This window comes from Pan troglodytes, chromosome X, assembly GCF_028858775.2.
Source record: "Pan troglodytes isolate AG18354 chromosome X, NHGRI_mPanTro3-v2.0_pri, whole genome shotgun sequence".
Taxonomy (NCBI): domain Eukaryota; kingdom Metazoa; phylum Chordata; class Mammalia; order Primates; family Hominidae; genus Pan; species Pan troglodytes.
The window spans coordinates 129,232,488-129,255,655 of NC_072421.2; the positions used below are offsets into that span (position 1 = coordinate 129,232,488).

Below are 23,168 nucleotides of genomic sequence, written 5' to 3' on the forward strand. Positions count from 1 at the left end.
AATTCCAAAGGGTAAGGAGAGCACTGCGCATGCGGAAAGCTCACCCTAAAGGAAGAATCATGAGCAAGAGGTAAGCCTATAAGGTCCCATGATCAAGGTTAAAAGGTCTTTTTGTTCTCTTGGCCATTCAGGCACCCACTTGGATCTCTTCCAAGGGTTCTTTCTTTCTTTTCTTTCCTGTTCTAAAGCCTGTTAAATAAACTTCCACTCCTGCTCTGAATCTTGCCTCAGTCTCTTTTCCTGCTTTATGCCCCTCAGTGAAGTTCTTTCTTCTGAGGCGCCAGGACTGAAGTTCCTCTGGACCTATATGGATATGCCGCCTGTTACTCGGGGTAACTCGGTTCACTGCCACCGCTAACAAAGTGAGATCATGGGTAATGCTACCTCCCACAGACAAGCACTTTTAAAATGTGGATTAATTTTCAATCCTTTTCACTCCTTTTGTTTCCCATCCCTTTATGTGTAACAACTCCACTAAATAAATAAATAAATAAATAGAATGGCCGGGCACAGTGGCTTACGCCTGTAATCCAGCACATTGGGAGGCCAAAACGGGATGATCACCTGAGGTCAGGAGTTCAAGACCAGCTTGGCCCACATGGTGAAACCCCGTCTCTACTAAAAATACAAAAATTAGCCGAACTTGGTGGAACCCACCTTTAGTCCCAGTTGTTCGGGAGGCTGAGACAAGAGAATCCCTTCAACCTGGGAGACGGAGGATGCAGTGAGCTGAGATCGTGCCGCTGCACTCCAGGCTGGGCGACAGAGCAAGACTCCATCTAAAAAAACAAAACCAAAAAACAACTCTACTAGAAGATGTAAAACTTTAGGTCCTTTCAGTCTTTAGACAACTAGATGCCCTTGAGACTATCAGCAAACATACTGGCTCCTGCTTTATCACACCTGGAACAGGCCTGTCTTTGGTGTTCTCATACTGCTGCAACAAAGGACTGTGATACAGTAACACTGCCTGAAAGCCTGCTAACTCTTGCTCCAAGGGACAGGACAGAACACACACACCCATCCCCCCCCCCCACAGCATCTAATGTCTCAGAAAATCCCTAAAGAATATGTAATGCATGGGAACATGCTGTGTTCTGGTGTTAAATGTTGAGACCATGAGATGAAACTGAGTGATCTCGATAGGAACTGAACTTAGGGACTATGAGGATCACGCCATGTGGAGCATATAGGCCAGGGAGTTATGACTGCTACCTGGTCCTTACTCTGTGGCTCATGCCAAATTGTTGACTACAAACAACACTTGAGGCTAGAACATGAAGAACTCCTAGTTTTCTGGGAGGGAAACCAGGTCAAAGACCATCAGGATTTGTAAATTGTTTGCCAAAGATCTCTTCCTAGTTTCAAATAATTTTTTCCTTATTGCACTTTTATCCACCCAGTTTATCACCTGAAGGAGACAATTTGATGCCATGGAACTTGCTGGACTGTAACTGTGTGAAGTAAATCCTATCCAGATAGACACAGTGAGGAGTATATTTAATTTCTGAAAGAACAAGATTCCTGAGGAGCATGGGTAGTTCAGGCCTCATTTTGTTTTCAGATGGACAGAAAAAAAGCAAAAATTCAACAGTAAGACAAGGTTGCACCAAACAGGACAAATCTCCATGCAGCCAGATTTGGTGGCGCCTTTTTCCTCTGAGTGGCGTTTTTTCAGACATAAAAGGCGGGGGAAGAGTGCGCCAAGATAGGGCTTCCATGAAAAATGTGAATCACTACTGCCACCGTGAGGAAATTGTTTAAAGACGGAATCCGCCATCACACACTCCTTCCCAGGAAGCTATGGGGGAAGGTCTCAATTGGGCCGAGGTGGAAGAGGATTGGGCTCCAGACTAGGTCTTGTTGCCTTCTCCTCTCAGGTCATAAGAGAGCTCTGGACATTGACGGTATCTTGGTGTAGAAACTGGACAGTAAGGGGCTTGGAGTGAGGCAGCGGCTGCCAGGCGGCCCCGGCACAGGAAGTCGGGAGCGGGGCCTCGGTTCCTCCTGGTTTGGGCAGGACAGCAGGAACCCACTCAAAGTCGAATTCTTGCTCTTGTGGGAATCTGTCTCCTGTTCCTGCCCCTTAGAGCAAGAGCTGGCGGGCTTTCCCATGGTGTCATCTTGCTACAGGTCTTTGGGTCTCTTGCGGCATCAGTATCCGCCCACAGTTGACAGGTTTCCTCCAAGGGAAATTTACAGGATTTGCTTTCCTTCACTATCCAGGTTCTATACCAAGACACCGCCAAAGTCCAAATCTCTTTTAAGGCGTTATACGAGAAGGCAAGGAGGATCAGCATGGATCCCAGGCCTTTTCTACCTCCCCACAGACCAGACCTTCTCCAACAGGTAGTCCTCAGGGGAAGGACGTTGACGTGGCGTAGGGTGTCTTTAAACTATCACCTTACGATGGCACTAGTGTTCTAGATGTGCCAAGATGTGTCTTGGATTCCCTCTTCTCCCGCCCTCCCTGTCTGAAAAAACGCCACCCACACACAAAGGCACAAGAAAATATGGCTGCCTTGTTTTTTGCCCAGTTTGGAGTCATCTGGTCTTACTGTGGCACTTTTGTTTCCCATCTGAAATCAAACCAAGGCCTAAACCACCCACCCTCATCGGGAATCTTACTCCTTCAGAAACTTAAAATCTTCCTAACCTAGTCTATATGATTATGAATTACCTCAGACTTACAGGTCCAGTAGTCTCCATGGCATCAAACTGCCTCCTCAGGGGATAAATTTGGGGATGAGGGCACAAGGATAAAACTGCTTGAACCTCAGAGGAGATCTTCTCCAGCAAACAAGTTACAGACCTTGGTGGTCTCTGATCTGGCTCCCCTTCCCGACAACCAGGAAGTTCTTCATGTTCTAGCGCATGTGTTGCATTGTAGGCAACAATTTGGCAAGAACCATGGAGGAGGAACCAGAAAGCTGTCATTGCTACATGCCATATGTGCTCCACATGGCATGATACTCATACTACATATGTTCAGTTCCTGTCGAGGTTACTCAGAGTTTCATCTCATGGTCTCATCATTTAACATCAAAACACAGCATGATCCCATGACACTACATATTCTTCAGGTATTTCCTGAGACTTTAAGCGGTGTGTCTGTTTGTGTGTGTGTGTGTGTGTGTGTGTCTTTTTAAAAATAATTTGTATTTTAGATATAAGTCTTACAGTATTCTCCTACTGGTTAATTAAAGAATAATGCTTGACAAAGATTGAGAAAAATCAATGTACTAATAAAGATGAAAAGCACTACGATACAATTTGTCAAGGCAAAAAATAACCATTTGGATTATTTCCATATATAAAATATATATATGGAGTATTTCCATATATATAAAATATATATATGGAGTATTTCCATATATATAAAATATATATATGGAGTATTTCCATATATATAAAATATATATATGGAGTATTTCCATATATATAAAATATATATATGGAGTATTTCCATATATATAAAATATATATATGGAGTATTTCCATATATATATAATATATATATGGAGTATTTCCATATATATATAATATACATATGGAGTATTTCCATATATATATAGAAATATATACATATATATACACATAGAGAAATATATACATATATATATATATATACACACATACACTTTTTCTCTTTGGGGGGAGCGAAACTTTTTCTGTCACCCAGGCTACAGTGCAATGGCGCAGCCTCGGCTCATTGCAACCTCCAGGTTCAAGCAAATCTCCTGCCTCAGTCTCCTTAGTAGCTGGGATTACAAGCGCAGGCCACCAGACCTGATTAATTGTTCTGCATTTTTAGTAGACATGGGGTTTCGCCATGTTGGCCAGGCTGGTCTCGAACTCCTGACCTCAAGGCATCCAAAATCCTTAGCCTCCCAAAGTCCTGGGATTACAAGTGTGACCCACTGTACCCAGCTATAGATACATTCCTAATTTCATGCAAATAATAAATCTGTATTGAAATTAGGTTACACTCTACATTGTGGTTTGGAGCAGATCACGTGTATATTTTAACAAAGCTTTCAGGAGCATGAATTCATTTAAATATCATCAATACTAAGTGTTGTTTTCAACATTTCAAGCCTTCAATGTAAATGAAGGAAAATCTGAAAAATATATGTTCAAAAACATTCCTTTAGAAAAGTAGACAGTATTTATTTATTTATAATTTTTTTTTTTGAGATGGAGTTTCGCTCTTGTTGCCCAGGCTGGAGTGCAATGGCTTGATCTCGGCTCACCGCAACTTCTGCCTCCCAGGTTCAAGCGATTCTCCTGCCTCAGCCTCCCAAGTAGCTGGGATTACAGGCATGCGCCACCAGGCCCGGCTAAATTTGTATTTTTATTAGAGACGGGGTTTCTCCATGTTGGTCAGGCTGGTCTCAAACTCCCGACCTCAGGTGATCTGCCCACCTCGGCCTCCCTAAGTGCTGGGATTACAGGCGTGAGCCACTGCACCTGGCCAATTTTTTGTTTAAATTATAACAGATGCATCACAATGTGCATTTTGGCTCTCTAGAATACATATTTGACTACATGTTTGGTTTAAGGTTCTGACATGTTAGAAGTAGAGTAACATACACTTTACTTTGTCATTTATCTTACCGTGTGGTAGGTTTAATCCTCAAGGTTCTATAATTTTTCTTTTCTCCCTAAATCAGAGGCAGGGAATGGCTGTTTATGAGGCCACAGAGAATGCAATTAAGATCTTGTGATGGGCCAGGCACGGTGGCCCATGCCTGTAATCCCAGCGCTTTGCGAGGCCAAGGCAGGTGGATCACAAGGTCAGGAGTTCGAGACCAGCCTGGCCAATATGGTGAAAACCCCGTCTCTACTGAAAATACAAAAATTAGCTGTGTGTGGTGGCGCATGCCTGTAATCCCAGCTACTTGGGAGGCAGAGGCAGGAGAGTTGGTTGAACCCGGGAGGCGGAGGTTGCAGTGAGCTGAGATCATGCCAGTGCACTCCAGCCTGGGTGACAGAAGGTGACTCCGCCTCAAAAAAAAAAATGTGAAGGATAAAGGGACTATCTGGTGTAGATGAATGACATGTATCCAACCTAAATGGGAATGATAGGCTCATTGCCCCTCCACACTACCTTTCATTGCAGAATAAACCAATCAACCTCCTTGTCACTACCACTGGAACTTGGCTAGGTGTGATTTCCTTTCCAGGCTTCCATCGACTGCCCAGGCACATAGCCTCTTTATTAAAGATAGTTAGCAAGGGGTGAATAAAAGACCACTTAGCCTAAAGAATTCTAGGATTGGCACCACCAGCCTTTCTACCTTCAGATATGAGGTACTGTTCCATAGGTAGGTCTGTATTCTTCCATGAAAATGGTCGAGTCAAACTATTCCTCCATAGGAGGCAGTTTAGCAGATGTCTAAGTCTATTTTAGGTGAAATACTCTGGGGAGGTAAGATATCCTTTTTGTCCTTTCCAGGAACAAGGATCATGGAGAAATGCTTCCCCTAGCGTCTCCAAGGCATTCATGCATGCCAATAGTATCTATGTCTGCAGATCATCACTCAACTCAACAAAACCAGCTAGAGAGAGAGCTAGACACAGTCAAAGATGTCAAAAAAGCCAGGCTACCCTAGAATGCCTTACCCTGGAATGCCTGCCTGAATCCTCAGAGGCCAGGAGAGGTCATACGTGAACAAGCTCTTGAAGCACTGTAATGTCACAGTGCAGAACCAGACTAACATTAATTCCTTTCATTAAGAATTCAGATACTGAAATAAGAAATTCTGAGGAAGAATGTCATGAGGAATAAGTCACCCATACAATTTTAGCCACTCTTATTGATTCCTCAATTATGAGTCATAGAGTTTCTGGAGGTCTCCACACCAAAGGTTGTATGTCTTCATCAGGAAATAGCTTTGAAGCTGATACAGAAAATACTAGCTAGGATGAGGTAAATAATGATTTGCTCAGGCCTAAACAATGCCATCCTTCTCAGGGACATCCAACAGAAGAGAGCTACCTATGTGGCCTCCTTGACAGAAATGAGATGTCATCGGGGTCTCATTATGACAAAAGACTTTCTCCTGAACTTATAAAGTCACAGAAGCTGCTGGCTTGTGTGCTCTGATAATTGCTTAGGCCTTCCATCACATTCTTGGCCTTCATCCACTTCAGCAAATCGGCTCTGCTAAAAGATGATCTGGCCCACATAGGCAGATCCTCACTCCTCTATAGAGGTCCCTCTAGTTGTAATTTTTGTGTATCGAGGACCACGTGAATGACACTGGCTTCAGATAGATTGTCCCTGGAACTGTCCTGTCCATTGCAATCTAACGATGCTGCTATAAATGTCACAGCTGCATAACACAGGGACAGCCAGATTGCCTAAAACTCCCAAGGGCATATTCATAACATAAATGCCCCAGGGGTCTGCACTTGGCTGTGTCATCTTCTAGTCTTGTCCCCACTATGAGGAAACTGAGGCCCTGTCCTCTATTTCCTGTACCCGGAGTTCCTGGAAACATTTGGCTTAGTCCTGGTCCCTCACTCAGCAGATACTTCACTAAGACTTTGCATTTGTCTATTGCTTCTGCTAGGCCTCAGAGAAAAGGGTAGGAATGCCAACTTGTGTCTTGGATGGCTTTTCCTTCCGCAACTGCTAGGGCTTACATGCAGGAAACGCTCACGGCTTTGGACGCTATGAAACTATTTCCGCACGATGGCAGTATTGTACAAGAAAAGCCAACTAACTTTGCTCCAGGAGCTCTTCTCCCGCCCATCACATTTCAAAAAAAAGGCCAAGAAGAGACAAAGACACCAGAAACTATGGCTACCTAACATTTTGCTACATTTGCGTAATGGTATTCCACTTTTGGCTTCTGCTGGATATTAAACTGAGGTGTAATCCACTCACCCTCATCAAGCATCTCCTCTTTTCAAGAACTCAGTTTCCGCTCAACCAAGTCTTCCCATTTCTACTCTTCTTCACTCAGCATTGTTTCTGCAGTGTTCTATTATGATATCAAATTGTCTTGTCGTATTGGGGACCGATCTCAGGGATCCATGTCTAAAGAGAAAGGAAAAAAAACATGTTGACATCTGAGGTCTTGGAGGACAGCAAATCTGGGCACCAGGCCATGTGTTTCTTCTCCTGACTCCCTATCCAGGTTCCCTGGGAGGTTTACTCCATGTTCAGACCTAGTCAGTAGGCCTTGTATGTTGAGAGGGAGGTCGCTATTTAGTGGGGCTCTAACATAAGAGTCCAGATAGCTCTCAAGCTTGACAGACACACACAACCCTACTTGAATGTACACAAATACAGGAATGACTATAAATGCTAATCAGATGGATCCCAGGATTTTGTCTTACAGTTTCTTTATATAACAGTGTAACACAAACATTTTCCTGGGTCATTAAACTGCAATGGCTTACAACTATGTCCTATGAGTTTGCTGTGTATGTGTGTTACTGTTTATCAGTTAGGAATCAGTCCTGTATTTTCACATTAGTAACAAAGAGGTGGGATTCGCAAAGAAGCTAAAAAAAATGTGGTGATCAAGAGAAAAGCAATGCCATACAACTGTGTATTAAACACTGAAGGCTGGGCGCGGTGGTTCACACCTATAATCCCAGCACTTTGGGAGGCCAAGGCAGGCGGATCACTTGAGGTCAGGAGATCGAGACCAGCCTGACCAACATGGCGAAACCTCGCCTTTACTAAAAATATAAAAATTAGCTGGGCGTGGTGTCACATGCCTATAATCTCAGCTACTGGGGAGGCTGAGACAGGAGAATCGCTTGAACCGGGAGGTGGAGGTTGCAGTGAGCAAAGATCGCACCATTGCACTCCAGGCTGGGCAACAAGAGCGAGAATCCGTCTCAAAAAATAAAAATAAAAAACACTGATACCCTTTTTCGTATTTGCTCCCACTTTCAATACATAGATAAAAGTTCTATATATACAGTCAAACAGTCAAACACCACAGTAAATTTACATTTAAATTGGATTCAGGCCAGGAGCAGTGGTTCATGCCTGTAATCCCAACATTTTGGGAGGCCGAGTCGGGCGGATCACTTGAGGTCAGGAGTTTGAGACCAGCCTGGGCACCATGTTGAAATGCCGTGTCTACTGAAAATACAAAAATAAGCCAGGTGTGGTGGCGAGTACCTATAATCCCACCTACTCGGAAGGTTAAGGCAGGAGAATCGCTTGAATCCGGGAGGCCAAGGTTGCAGTGAACTGACATCACACCACTGCACTCCCACCTGGGCAACGGAGGGAGGGCCTGTCTCAGAAAAAAAAAAAAAAAAAAAATTGGATTTAGCTATGTATTGTAAAGTAAAAATTTTCATTCTAAAATTTGGTTCCTGACTAATTTTTGACATTGTCATATAAAATTTGCAATTTCTATATTTTAGACAATAAATTATTTGCAAAGAACTTCGTGATTATACTAGTCATTAAAAAATAAGTTGTTTGCTCTTTTTAATCTAAAAATGTGTTTATATGTATATAAACACATAAATATTTACATATCATATAAATATGTATATTATACATACTTATACCTCTGAAAATTAGGATTTTAAAATTATTCTTGAGATTTTAGCTCTAATTCTTACCTTCAAATTTTATCTTTAAAAACTCAAAAGAAGCAAAACAACATTCAATACATGATAATTGAATTAGGCATCTCTCACATTCAGTCACTTAGATGTGAACCCTAAGAAAACTGTAAGATGGATGTATTCACACCACTCACATGCAGCTACAATGTTTCATTAATGTCTGTTTATATAACCATGAATTAAAGATATGAATTTGTTGGCCAAAAATATCATATTCAAACATATACTCACTATAACACTGACCATGATTTGAAATATATGCCATTGGCTGGGTGTGGTGGCTCGCAACTGTAATCCCAACATTTTGAGAGGCTAAGGCAGGAGGATTGCTTGAGCCCGGGAGTTTGAGACCATCTCGGGCAATTTAGTGAGACCCTGTCTCTACAAAAAATACAAAATATACCTGTGCATGGTGGCATGCACCTGTGGGCCCAGCTACACAGGAGGTGGAGGTGAGAGGATCACTGGAGCCCAGGGAGGTCGTGGCTGCTGTGAGCCACGATCATGCCACTGCACTCCAGCCTGGATGACAGGGCGAGACCCTGTCTAAAAATATATATATATGGCATTTTAAAATCTGTATATGCATATAAACAGATATGAATACATACAGTCCCACACACATTTTACATTCAATATAATTGGATTCATACTGTTTGCAATTTTGTACAAAATCTTCAGCATCACCTTATAATCTTTGAATATATCCATATCAATATATACTTTTGAGTGCTTGAGTTTTTTTATATTTTACTCTAGAAAAACTTTAAGAAATTACAAGCAGAAAACATATGGTAGGTCAAACCTAGTGAGAAGAAGTAATCACTTTTAAAATATCTATGCTATGTATTATGATCTCTTTCCTATGCACATATAATATGTACATTTATAAACTAATGTTCAAATTCCCCTGTAGTATAATCATTGAAACAAGTTTTCTTCACTGATAACTTGAGTACTTTTCAAATATAATTAATTATTCTTGGAAATAATGATAGGTTTAAAAATATTGGCACTTTTTGAAACTGTGTTGGTAAAATTCATGTAACATAAAAATAACCATTAAAATGTTCAAATTTGGTGGCATTTAGTACATTCACAATGCAGTGCAAGCACTACCTCTGTGTAGTGGCAAATAATTTTCATTACCACAAAAGAAAACCGTGAACTCATTAAGCAGTCATTCCCCATTCCACTCTCTGCCCAGCTCCTAGCAAACACTAATCTACTTTCCCTCACTACTGATCATCACAATAAGTAGCCTTTTTTTCTTTCTTCTTTCACTTAGCATGTTTTCAAATTTCATCCATGTTGTAATATATGTCAGTACTTCATTTCATTTTGTAGCTGAATAATATCCATATGTATATATCACATTTTGTTTATCCATTCATCAAATGATGGATGTTTGCTTATGTTCACCTTTTGGGTATTGTTAATAAATATATACAGTGAGTATATAAAAGTACTTGTTTGAGTGTTTTCAATCATATGTGGTGTATACATAGGAGTAGAGTTGCTAGCTCATATGGTTCCTTCTATGTTTAAATTTTTGAAGTACTGATAAACTGCTTTCTGTAGCAGGTGCACAATTTAGCATTTCCACCAACACTCTAGAAGAGTTCTAACTTCTCCACCTCTCCACCGATATTTGTTCTTTTTAAGTAATTCCCATTCTAGTGGGTGTTAATTGGTACCATCAGGTGGTTTTGATTTACGTTTCTGAAAAGACTAATAATGGAAGCATCTTTCATAGAACTGTTGGCTATTTGTATATCTTCTTTGGAGAATTGTATATTTAAGACCTTTGCCTATTTTTAAAATTTGCATATAATTGTACATATTTATGTAGTACATATATTTTCATGCATCCATAAAATGTCTGATAACCAAAAAAGGATAACTGGGATACTCATCACCTAATGCATTTATTATTTGTTTGTGTTGGAAACATTTCAAATGTTCTTTTAGGTATTTGGAAATAAGCATTAAATTATTGCTAACTATGGTCGCCCTAAGTACGCTATTGAACACTAGAACTTACTCCTTCTGTCCAACTGTATTTTTGTAGCCATTAACCAACCTCTCTTCATTCCCCTCCTTTCCTAACTTCTGGTATCCACCATTCTACTCTATAGTTCCATGAGATGGATTCTTTCAGCTCCTGCACATGAGTAAGGACATGTGATAATTTGTCTTTCTGCATCTGGCTTATTTGACTTAACGTAGTGTCCTACAGTTCCATTCATGTTGCTGCAGATGACAGGATTTTATTCCTTTTTCTGGCTCAATAATCTTCCTTTTTATATGTATGTCACATTTTCTTAATCCATTCATCCGTCAGTGAACACTTAGGTTTATTCTATATCTTTGCTATTGTGAATAATGATGCAATAAACATGGCAATGCATATATCTCTTTGCTGTACTGATTTCCTTTCTTTTGAATATATACTCAGCAGTGGGATTGCTGCATCATACGGTAACTCTATTTTTAGCTTTTTGGGGAAACTCCATCCTATGTCCCATAGTGGCTGTATTAATATACATTTACAGCAACAGTATACAAGCATTCCTCTTTGCTTCCTAGCCAGCAACTGTTATTCTCTGTCTTTTTAGTAAAAGCCATTTGAACTGGGGTAATATGGTATCTCACATGGTTTTGATTTGCGTTTCCCTGACGGTTAGTGATGTTTAACGTATTTTCATATATCTGTTGGCCATTTGTGTCTTTCTTTCAGAAATGTCTATTCAGATCATTTGCCCATTTGTAAATCAGATAATTTGGTTTTTGGTTATTGAGCTGAGTTTGTTTTACATTGTGATTTGTTATTCCATTGTTAGATCAATAGTTTGCTAAGATATTCTCTCTTTCTGTAGGTTGTCTCCTCACTTTGTTGTTTTCTTTGCTGTGCAGAAGCTTTCTAGCTTGATTTACTCTCATTTGTCTATTTTCGCTTTGATTGCCAGTGCTTTTCAGATCTTATACAAAAAATCTTTCCCCAGAACAATGTCTTAAAGCATTTCCCCAGGCTCTTATTCTAGTAATTTCATATTTTCGGGTCTTTTCTTAAATTTGTTTAGCCTTGTTCTGTGGCCTAACATATGCTCTATACTGGAGAATGTTCCATATGCTGATAACAAGAATGTATATTCTATAGCAATTGGATGAAATATTTTGTAAAGGTCAGTTAAGTTCATTTGGTCTAGAGAACAGTTTAATTTCAATGTTTCTTTGTCTAATTAAGCTGTCCATTACTGAAAGTGGAGTACTGAAGTCTCCCAGTGTTGTTGTACGCCATTCTATCACTCTGTTTAGATCTTCAAATGTTTGCCTTATATATTTCTGTGTTCCAGTGTTGGGTACATACATATATACAATTGTTATCCTCTTGCTGTATTGGCATTTTCATTGTTATACAGTGATCTTCTTTGCCTCTCTTTACAGTTTTTGACTTTTAATCTATTGTATCTAAGTATGGCCTTTCTCTCTCTCTCTCTCTCTCTTTCTTTCTTTCTCTCTCTCTTTCTTTCTTTTTTTTTTTTGAGATGGAGTCTCGCTCTGTGGCTCAGGCTGGAGTGCAATGGCATGATCTCGGCTCACTGCAATCTCTGCCTCCTGGATTCAAGGGATTCTCCTGCCTCAGCCTCCCAAGTAGCTGGGATTACAGGCGTGTGCCACCACGCCCAGCTAATTTTTGTATTTTTAGTAGAGACAGGGTTTCACCAGGTTGGCCAGGCTAGTCTTGAACTCCTGACCTCAGGTCATCCGCCTGCCTTGGCCTCCCAAAGCGCTAGGATTACAGGCGTGAGCCACCACGCTGGGCCAGAGTATAGCCTTTCCGGTTCTTTTTTCATTCCTGTTCATTTTCATGTTGCTGCTGATGCCCTCTCTGATTTGAGGTCTTCTTTGTCTCAGTAAAAGACGAGTCCCCAAATTTAATGCACTGGGGTTGCTAGCTTCGACTCCACTTTTTGTCTCTAGCTGCCCTCAGAGATTTTTCTTCCTACAGGCAGTCAGGATGCTTTCTAGGGAGTGAGGCAAGAACAGCATTCCTGCAAAGGACACCAAAATGGGAGAGAAGCTAGCTGCCTGCCTGGATCTCACATTTTACAGAGGAAACCGTGAGTCCAGGGGGAATTTTCTACATGGTGCCTAGCAGCTTTGAGTTGGGGAATCACAGAGACAGAAGTCTATTAATCTTTCCAGCTGCTCATATGTATTCACTTTCTTGTGGACCCACAGATCGTCATAGTCTCAATTTTCAGTTCTGCAATATTGCTTGTGACAATCTTGGCACTAGACAGCTATTTTTAGTTTTCTTTGGGGTAAAGTCAGATTGCTTCCACTCTACCATTTTGGTGATGTCACTCTCCCTTGGCCTATTTTTTAAAAATTGGGTTGTCTTTTGTTGTTTTTAAGAGTCCTTTATATGTATTGGATATTAGCAGTTTTTAGATAATTGATTTGGAAATATTTCCTCCCACTCCGTAAGTTGGCTTTTCAAGTTCTGAATTGTGCACTTTGATGCAAAATTTTTTAATTCCAGGGAAGTCCAATTTATTTTTTCTTTTGTTATTGGTGCTTTTGGCAGTATAGCTAAAAAATCATTGCCAAATCTAAAGTTTTGAAGACTTATTCCTGTAGTTTCCCTGAAGATTTTATAGCTTTAGCTCTTACCTTTAGACATTTGACACATTTCAAGTTAATTTTTGCACATGATGTGAGGTAGAGGTCTAACTTCATCCTTTTGCATGTGGATAACCAGTTGTCTAAGCACTATTTCTTAAGGAGTCTATTCATGTCTCATTAAATGAACTTGATAACTTTGTGAAAAGTCAATTGACCACAATGTCTGGGTTTATTTTCAGACTCTTCATCTCTTCCATTAATCACTGTGTGTATTCTTATTTGATCATCAGCCTGCTTTGATTACTCTAGATTTTCTAGTAAATTTTGAAATCTAGAAGTGTGTCTTCCACCTTGGTTTTTCTTACTCAAAGTTTGGTTACTCAGATCTCTTGCAATTTAATAGGATCTTTAGAATTTGCTCTTTCTTTTTCCCAAAAATAAATGCTCATGGGAATAATAATTAGGATTACATTAAATCTGTAGATCTCTATGGCTAGTATTGCCATATTATAAATATTTAGTCTTCTAACTCATTACCCACAGGATGTCCTTTTTAAAAATCCAGGTAATCGTTAAGTTCTTCTCCAATATTTTGTGATTTTTCAATGTACAAGTCTTTCATCTGTTTAGTGAAATATTCTCCTTAAAATATGATTTATTTTGATGCTATTATAAATGGAATTGCTTTCTTAATTCAATTTTCAGATTGTTCATTGCTAGTGTACACAACTATAACTGATTTTTATGATTTAATGTTCTATCCTGTGGGGCTTGCTGAATATTGTTCATTAGCTCTAATATGGTTTTTCTGCATTTTAAAGCATTTTTATAAGATCATCATCTTTATGAAGAGAGATAATTTCCATTTTTTTTTCTTTTCAACTTGGATGCCTTTTATATATCTTCATTGTCTGATGACCCTGACTAGAATTTTAAGTGTACTGTTCAAGAAAAGGGCAAAAGTGTGCATTCTTGCCTTGTTCATGATCTTGGGAGGAAAGCTTTCAGTCTTTCACTCTTGAGTATAATACTACCTGTAGATTTTTTATAAATGCCCCATATATCGTGTTGAGAAAATGATCTTCTAATGATAGATTCTTGATTGTTTTGAGTTGCCTTTCCAGAGAGAAGGACTACAGAAGTTCCCTAATGCATAATTTTCATTGATGTCACTTTCGCCACCTGTTTTTGAATTTGTAGAAACAATCATGCTTCTTGAAAACATACCTGCCACAATAGTCATACATGATAACGTGAAGTGAGATCACGGGTAATGCCATCTCCAACAAATACTATTAAAATGGAGATTGATTTTCAATCCCTTTCACTGTTTTTGGTTTATGTGTTTATGTACAACAGTCCACTAGAAGAAGATGTAACTCTTCCTTGATTAGCTCAGTGGTTCAATTTCTCTTCATGCCCTTCTAGTCTTCAGACAATTGGGTACCCTTGAGACCCTCAGAAAACTTACTTGCTCCTGCTACATCCCACCTGGAATTGGTCTGTCCTTGGTGTTCTCACATTGCTGCAACAAATGACTCATGCCTCACAGCAGAGTGACACTGCCTGAAAGCCTGCTAACTCTTGCTCCAAGGGAGAAACATAACGCACCCATCCATTCCCCACGTAGGCACCGTGTAAAGTCCCAGGAAATACTTGAAGTATATGTAACACATGGGAATGTTGTTATTTTGGTGTTAAATGATGCGACCATGAGATATAACTCTGTGTAACCTCGACAGGAATTGAACATATGCATTATGAGTATCATTCCATGTGGAGTATATGTGGCGGGCAGCAATGACAACTATCGGATCCCTCCTCTATGGCTGATGCCAAATTACTGCCTATAGTGCAACACATGAGGCTAGAACATGAAGAACTCCCTGGTTGTCTGGGCGGGGAGCCAGATCAAAGAACACCAGAATTTGTAAATTGCTTGCCAGAGAAGATCTCCAAGTTTCAAGTAATTTTCTCCTTGTGCCTTCATCCCCTGAAAAAGATTTTTATACCATGAAGTGTACTGGCCCCTTAACTCTGTGAAATAAATCATACCCTCAAAGTCTTGGACAGGAGGATATTTAATTTCTGAAAGCACAAGATTCTTAATGAAGGCGGGCCTTGTTTGATTTCAAGTGGAAAACAAAAGCAAAAGTGCAGCGGTAAGACCAGCTGGCCCCAAACTGGGCTAAATGCAAGGCAGCCATGTTTGGTGGCGCCTTTGTGGATGCGTGGCGTTTTTTCATACAGGAAGGGCGGGAGTAGAGGGCGCCAAGACAAGACTACTTAGCATATTTGGAGCACTACTGCCATCGTGAGGATGTCGTTTAACGAAACCCTACGCCATTACAGAGTTCTAGTGAGGGCTACCTGTTGGGACAGGTCTGGTCTGGTAAGAGGTGGAAGAGGCTTGGCCTCTATGCTGGGAGGCCTCGCCTACTCCTCTAAGGCTTTAAAACAGACCTGGACATTGGCGGTATCTTGCTATAGAACCTGGGGTGTGAAGGTTCTAATAGCAAATCCTGTAAACTTCCCTTGGAATAACCCTGTTAATTGTGCGCAACACTGATGCTACCAGAGACCCAAAGATCCATAGCAAGATGACAGCTCGTGGAAACCTTCTGACTCTTGCTCCAAGGGGCAGGAACAGCAAAGAGATGCCCATAAGAGCCTACATGTGTCTTTGAGAGGGTTTCTGCTGTCCTGCCCACACCAGGAGGAACTGAGGCCCCGACCCACGACTTCCTGTACCAGGACCTCCTGGCAGCTGCTGCTTCACTCCAAGCCCCTCACTCTCCAGGTTCTACACCAAGATACCGCCAAATTCCAGGTCTCTCTTCAGGCCTTAGAGGAGAAGGCAACAAGACCTAGTCTGGAGCCCAATCCTCTTCCACCTCCTCACAGACCAGACTTTCCCCCACAGCGAGGCTTCCCGGGAAGGACGCTGTAATAGCCTATTCTGTCTTTAAACGATTTCCTCACGGTGGCAGTAGTGCTTCAGATTTTTCAAGGACGCCCTGTCTTGGAGCAGTCTTCTCCCGCCCTTCCTGTCTGAAAAAACGCCACCCAGAGACAAATGCGCCAGGAGGCATGGCTTCCTTGCATTTTGCACAGTTTGGGGCAACCTGTGCATATTCCTGTACTTTTGCTTTTCTTTTCCATGTGAAATCAAGTCAAAGCCTAAACGACCCATCCTCATCAGGAATCTTGTTCTTTCAAGAAATTAAATGTTTTCCAGACTTAGTCTATGTGGATTGGCTCAGTACTTTCACATGGTATCAAAATGTCTGTCTCAGGCCGGAAATTAGAACGATCAGAGAAGAAAAGCGATAATAAATGGTCAGAAGCCTGGAGATCATCATGAGCCACCAATTCACAAGTCTAGGTGATCTTTGACCTATTCCCCTCCCCAGACAACCAGGGAGTCCTCCACCATTTTCTCAGTTTATGTGATGAATTGTCAGAAAGTGTTTGGTAGAAGTAGGAAGAGAAGGCCAAGACAGCGCACATCATTGTTTGTAATACATTGTTCCACAGGGTATGATACATATACTTACATCTGTATAAACTCCCATTAGAAGTTACACATTTTTGGGGCAGACGCAGTGGCTCACGCCTGTAATCCCAACACTTTGGGAGGCCGAGGCCGGTGGATCACTTGAGATCAGGAGTTTGAGACCAGCCCGGCCAACATGGTGAAACCCTGTCTCTACTAAAAATACAAAGATGAGCCAGGTGTGGTGGCCCATACCTGTAGTCCCAGCTACTCAGGAGGCTGAGGCAGGAGAATCGCTTGAACCCGGGAGGTGGAGGTTGCAGTGAGCTGAGATCACGCCACTGCACTCCAGCCTGGGCGACAGAATGAGTGAGACTCTGTCTCAAAAAAAAAAAAAAAAAAAAGATAGTTACAGTTTTAAAAATTGTCCTCTGTTTAACAGTGAATAATTTATATTTCCATATGTTCCTATGCCATTAAATATTTTTCAGCTTCTTCTTGTGACTTGAGTGTGTGTGTGTGTGTGTGTGCCTGCATGCGTGTGTGTGTGTGTTACCTCTTATCTCTTAGGTATCAGTCTTACAATATCTTCTTATTAGCAATGGTGTTTGCAAGCCAGGTACAGTCTCGTGTTCTTGTAGTTTCAGCTTCTTGGAAGGCTGAGGCAGGAGAATAGCTTGGGCCCAGGAGCACAGCAGCTTGAAGAACATAGTGACACCTTAGTCTCTAAAAAAAAAAAAATTAAAAAAGAATGATGTTTGCCACATAGTTCAAAAATAATCTTGTGTACATCAAGAAGAATAACACCATCATAAAATCTGTTAAGACAACTGATAACATTTTGGGTTATTTTCTTCCATACTTTTCAATGTATAGATACATACGCCTACTATATTTTGTTCACACAAAAAATAAATCTATATTAAAATTGGATTAATCTGTACATTGTGGTTTGGATCAGACCAGATGTGTATTCTGACAAAGTTTTGAAGGGAAAGTATTTGCTTGCATTAAATGCATGTACAAATTCTCCTTAACATCTTGTTTTGTATAAATAAGTACATACACACATACATACGGATATAGGCACAGATCATGGTAACTGAAATGATTACCATGACTAATCACTACCATGACTAATCATTACTATGGTTAGTAAACATGTGTACACACATAGGTGTATAAATACCATAAATAAGTGGTCTCTCAATCCCAATAGGAAATGACTTTTAAAATGGTTTTATCACACATTCACGTCTTCTATTGGTCATAAAAGAACTTCTCTATTTAAAGTTCCCATATATTTGTATGTCCAGTGTTCAAATATGTTCTCTACATTTATTGTAGCTTAAACATTTGCAAACTTGTTAAATATTCTTAAAGATTATTCTTAAATATTTTGTGGGATGCCAGGTTGTTTTTAAGAGTGCCTTCCTATTTTTGGCATTTCTCGAAATTAGATCTGCTTATTTACAATATTTTCAGATACAGTAGCCCTGTTTAAAGAAAAGCAGGTAGGTCACAGTTAATGCCACCACCAAGAAACAAGTAATTTCAAAATGCGGATCTATTATCAGCATTCCCTTTCTCTTTCTTTCTTTCTTTCTTTTCTTTTCTTTTTCTTTTTTTTTTTTTTTTTGGCAGTTTCTCGACTTTATTAGCCTGGAGCTCCTCTCCGACATCCCCAGGGGCTGGTCTCTGGTCCCTGGGCACAGTGAGCAGGACTGAGGTCAGACGGGTTCGGCCCCTGGCCATAGCAGCTTGGGACAGCTGGGCCAAGGGAACAACAGGTGCAAAAGTCCAAATGCTGGCACTTCAGGTGTGGCCGGCACCCAGCCAGGCGCAACAGTGGATGGGCAGGACGCCATGCTCCTCTCCTGGCGATACGTAGACCATAGCAGCGCTCCCTCCCAGCAGCCGCTAGGAACAGCTGGTGATTCTAGCCAGGAAGTGCTGCGCCCACCACTCGTCCAAGTCAATGGGCACGAAGTTCTGCAGCCGGGGATTGGGGATCCTCTCCACTGCACAGGCCTTGTCCCGCCCTCACCGGCTGGGCCACCATCCAGCTGCTGCCGCACCTGCTGCCAGGCTTCGGACACAAAGCGGACATTCTCCTTGTGGGCCAGTGTGTAGGTCTCCTGGGTCCCCTGGAGGGATGCGGACTTGGAGGGGTCCCGCCGGCGATTCACACGATTGAACACAAGCCTTGGCCCTGGACTCGACAGGGGCCAGGGTCCCAGCGGCTGCGCGAAGGGCTGCGCCCGCTGGGGCTGCAAGGTCGGCGGCGCGGGCTGCCGGCTTTTCAGGAGCTCCTGGAGCTGGCCCTTCACCTGCTGCTGCGTGAGACCTGTGCGGCGCTGCGCGACCAACTTGCTGGGCCCGTTGATGATGGTGTACAGGCGCGCCGCTCCCAGACTGCCGCCGGCCCCCCACCAGATCTCAGTATTCCGTTTTTCTATGTTTCGAAGAAATATAAATTACTGAATTCCATCTGTGGTCAATAAGGATTTTGCACCAACTTTTTCAGTACACGTTTGTTCTTGATTGCTTCTCAAATTATGAATATCAGCTTTTTGAGAAATCTCTTAGAATATTCAAATCTATGAAGGACAAGCAAAAACACTGCATCGTAAATCCCATTTTCATGAAGCAACCACCATCAGCAGCTTGATGGCTACATGCATTCAAATATTATAAATGGATTCTATGATTGTTCATGAGAGGTGATACTATTTAACTAAAGCCATAGAGGCTTATTAATATACTCCCTTATTTGCACAACAAAGTGTTCAACATACACACACAATCACATTAATTACTCCCTTCAATTCCATCCTCATCAAACTATAGGTAGTATTTAGTGCCTTGAATATTTCACACAATATTAGGTAATGGGAAATTTCCAATGGTATGGAGTAACTAATAGCACTTTATTGCTAACTCTCATAACATTTCTTTATTGTTCAAAAATAACAATGAATCAACTAGTGCTCAAATCCTAAGGATGATATAAACACTTAGCAAAAAAATGAAAAATTGAACAATTATAGCAGAAGTTAATGAGGCATATTCTCTATCACATAAACTCAATCAAAATTCAATTACTGTCTTTCTCAACTGCATTTAGCTCGTTCTTCTATTTGCATTTTATTGGGGGGGTAGAGGGAATGTACATGTGCAGGAATTTTTTTTTGTTATAAACATCAAATAACACCCTTTATATGAAATTTCCTTCTAATTTAATATTTTTCCTTCTATCATTTTTCTCAGGTTTTATATAGAAAGGCTACTTAAAATGTCACTAAACATACTTCAGCTAATTGGATTTTGTGTTAAATAATAATTTGTTAGAAGTTTTTAATTTTCTTGACTAGTAAGAGCAAGACATTTAATCATCCCAGCATGTAAACAGTGCTGTTTATTTTTAGATAAAAACATGGAATTACTCAGAATGTTATCAGTACTAAGCCTTATTTGTCAATGTGTCAAGTCTTCATTATAAATAAAAGTAAAACTGGAAAATGTGCTCTCAAAAACTCAGCTTTAGAGAAGTAGACACTGTTAGTTGTTTTGTTTGAATTTTTTCAATTTACAGATACATTACAATGTGCATATTGGCTTTCAAGAATACATACATGTTTAGACGTTTGGTTCAAGGTTATCACATGTTAGAAGTAAAATGCCCTTGACTTTGCCATTTCTCTTACCTAGTGTTAGCAAACTTACATGGTTTGATCCCCAAGGTCCAACTGTTTGCTTTTCTCCCTAAATCAGAGGCAGGGAATGTCTCTGCCAATCAGGCCACAGAGAATGGAATTCAGACTTTGTGAAGGCTGAAGGGACTACCTAAGGAGCCTAACTCATCTAGTCAAGGCTTTCTGTGAGTGTTCTTTAGATGATATTTGAAGGGAAGGTTAGAGGTCATTTTTCTCTTTCACAAAATACCTGGAAGACCTCGTGCTTTGCTTCCCAGAGCCTCTGCAAGGCACTGCTGTGTGTCAGTACACCTATGTCCATAGGCCATCCTTGAAATCAACCATGATAAGTCAAAAAGAGAGTTAGGCACAGGCCAGGATGTCACAAAAGCCAGTTCCCTTCTCCTGGTACAGCATGGTCTACATGGTAGGTGATGGAATCTTACCTTTCAAGGTAAGATAGATTTTTATATCTTTTAGGTCTAGTTGACTCATAACTTTGTTCACATCCTCTAATTCCTTAATGATCTTCAGTTTAGTTGTTTCATTCATTACTTAAGGTGGGGTATTGGGCTGGGTGACGTGGCTCACGCCTGTAATCCTAGCACTTTGGGAGGCTGAGGCGGGCAGACCACTCGAGGCCAAGAGTTCAAGACCAGCATGGCCAAAATGGTGAAACCCCTTCTCTGCTAAAAATAAACAAATTAGCTGGGCACGTTGGCACACGCTTGTAATCCCAGCTACTAGGGAGGCTGAGACATAGGTATTGCTTGAACCCAGGAGGCGGAGATTGCAGCCAAGATGGTGCCACTACACTCCAGCCTGAGTGACAGAGTGAGAGACTCTGTCTCTAAATAAATAAATAAATAAATAAATAAATACATAAAGTGGGGTATTGAAGTCACCAACTTACTTTTTAGAACTCTATTTTTTCCTTTAGTTCTGTTCAGTTTTTGCCTCATGTATTTGAGGACTCTTGTAAAATAAATATGTATGTTTAATTAGTACATCTTGACAGACTGACCTTATCATTATATAATGTCCATCTTTGTCTCTTGAAACAATTATTGTCTTAAGGTATATTTTGTCTGGTATCAGTACCGTCAGACCAATTTTCTTTTGGTTACTTTTTACATGAAATATTTTTTCATGCTATTACTATTAACCATTTGTGAATTGGATCTAAAGCCAACTCTTTTAGACAGCTAGAGTTGGATGTTCTAAAAAATCCATTCTGCCAATCTTTGCCTTGGAGTTTAATCCATTTAAAGTAATTACTGGTAAAGAGGGACTTATTCCTGCTATTTTGCTATGTATTTTCTGTATGTCTTATAGCTTTTTTCTCAATTCCATAATTCCTACCTTCTTTTGTGATTAATTGATCTTTTCTAGTGCACCATTTTTATTCCTTTCTATTTCTTTTTCTCTATATACTAATTTTTTTCTTTATGGTTATCCTGCAGAATACAATTAATATCTTAATTTTAGAGTAATCAATTTTTATTAAACTACAAAGTAGTTTATATAGTACATAAAACCTACTCCTTTAAAGCTCTAATCCCTTTTGTGTTATTTTTACAAATGACATCATTAAACATTGTGTACCTATTAATGCAGACTTATAATTATTGTTTCATTCATTTGTTTTTAAAATCATATGGGAAGGAAAGGGAATTATAAACCAAAAATATAATTCTTCTGGCTTTTTTATGTATCTATGTAGCTACCCTTTTCTTTGTTCCTTATTTCTTCATATGGTTTTGAGTTACTATCTAGCGTCTTTTCATTTCATCCTGAGAGACTCCGTTTTGCATTTCTGTTATGGGAGGTCTACTACTGGTGGAATCTGTAAGTTTTTTTCTATCTAGGAGTGTCTTAATTTCTCCTTCATTTCTGAAAGTTAGTCTTGGGGGATATGGAATTATTGACAAGTTTGTTTGCTTTAGAACTTTAAATATGTTATCCCACTGCCTTTTGGCTTCCATGGTTTCTGAAGAAAAACTGGCTGCTAATCTTATTGAGGAGTCCTTGTATATAATTAAGCCCTTTCTCTTATGATGCTTTCAAGATTCTTGCTTTGTCTTTGTCTTATGACAGCAGGATTATAAGCTTTCTCATTGTAGATTTCTTCGTGTTTATCTTACATGGAGTTTGTTGAGCTTCTTGCATGTTTATATTCATGTGTTTCAATTGCTCTAGCTTCACATTCACTGACTTTTTTCTAACTGTTCTAATCTGCTGTTGGAAACTTCCAGTGATCTTTTTTTTTTCATTTCGGTTTCTGTACTTTTCAGTTCCAAAAGTTATATTTGTTTTTTTAAAAAATAATTTCTCTCTCTTTATTGATGTTCTCTACTTGGTGAGACATTATTCTCTTGGTTTCTTTTAGTTCTTTGTATTTCATTTATGGTAACACTTTGAGCATATTTAAGAGAGTTGACATAACTCTTTTCTAGTAAGCCCAATGCCTGGGCTTCCTTCTGCACAGTTTCTATGAATTTCTCTTTTCCCTGTGAGTAGGCCATACCTTCTTGTTTTCTTTGCATGTCTTATGTTTTGTTTATCATTAAAAATTAAATGTTTTGGGCCGGGTGCGGTGGCTCACGCCTGTAATCCCAGCACTTTGGGAGGCCGAGGTGGGCGGATCACGAGGTCAGGAGATCAAGACCATCCTGGCCAACATGGTGAAACCCGTCTCTACTAAAAATACAAAAATTAGCTGGGTGTGGTGGCGC

The 23,168-nt window shown here is 40.3% G+C and overlaps 1 protein-coding gene across 1 annotated transcript in view; it reads right to left on the minus strand.

Annotated features, from left to right (window-relative positions):
• The window catches only part of LOC100611487 (uncharacterized), a 106,408-nt gene extending 85,423 nt beyond the window's left edge, over window positions 1–20,985 (minus strand). Inside the window, exons 1-5 of the mRNA XM_054676495.2 lie at window positions 20,880–20,985; window positions 18,817–19,193; window positions 17,322–17,464; window positions 6,896–7,048; window positions 658–779 (exon numbers count right to left, since the gene is read on the minus strand). Of these exons, the coding sequence (XP_054532470.1) occupies window positions 6,967–7,048; window positions 17,322–17,464; window positions 18,817–19,193; window positions 20,880–20,985 (708 nt within the window). The 3' untranslated portion in view covers window positions 658–779; window positions 6,896–6,966. The remainder of the gene's footprint in view (window positions 1–657; window positions 780–6,895; window positions 7,049–17,321; window positions 17,465–18,816; window positions 19,194–20,879) is intronic.
• Between the last annotated feature and the right edge of the window lie 2,183 nt (window positions 20,986–23,168).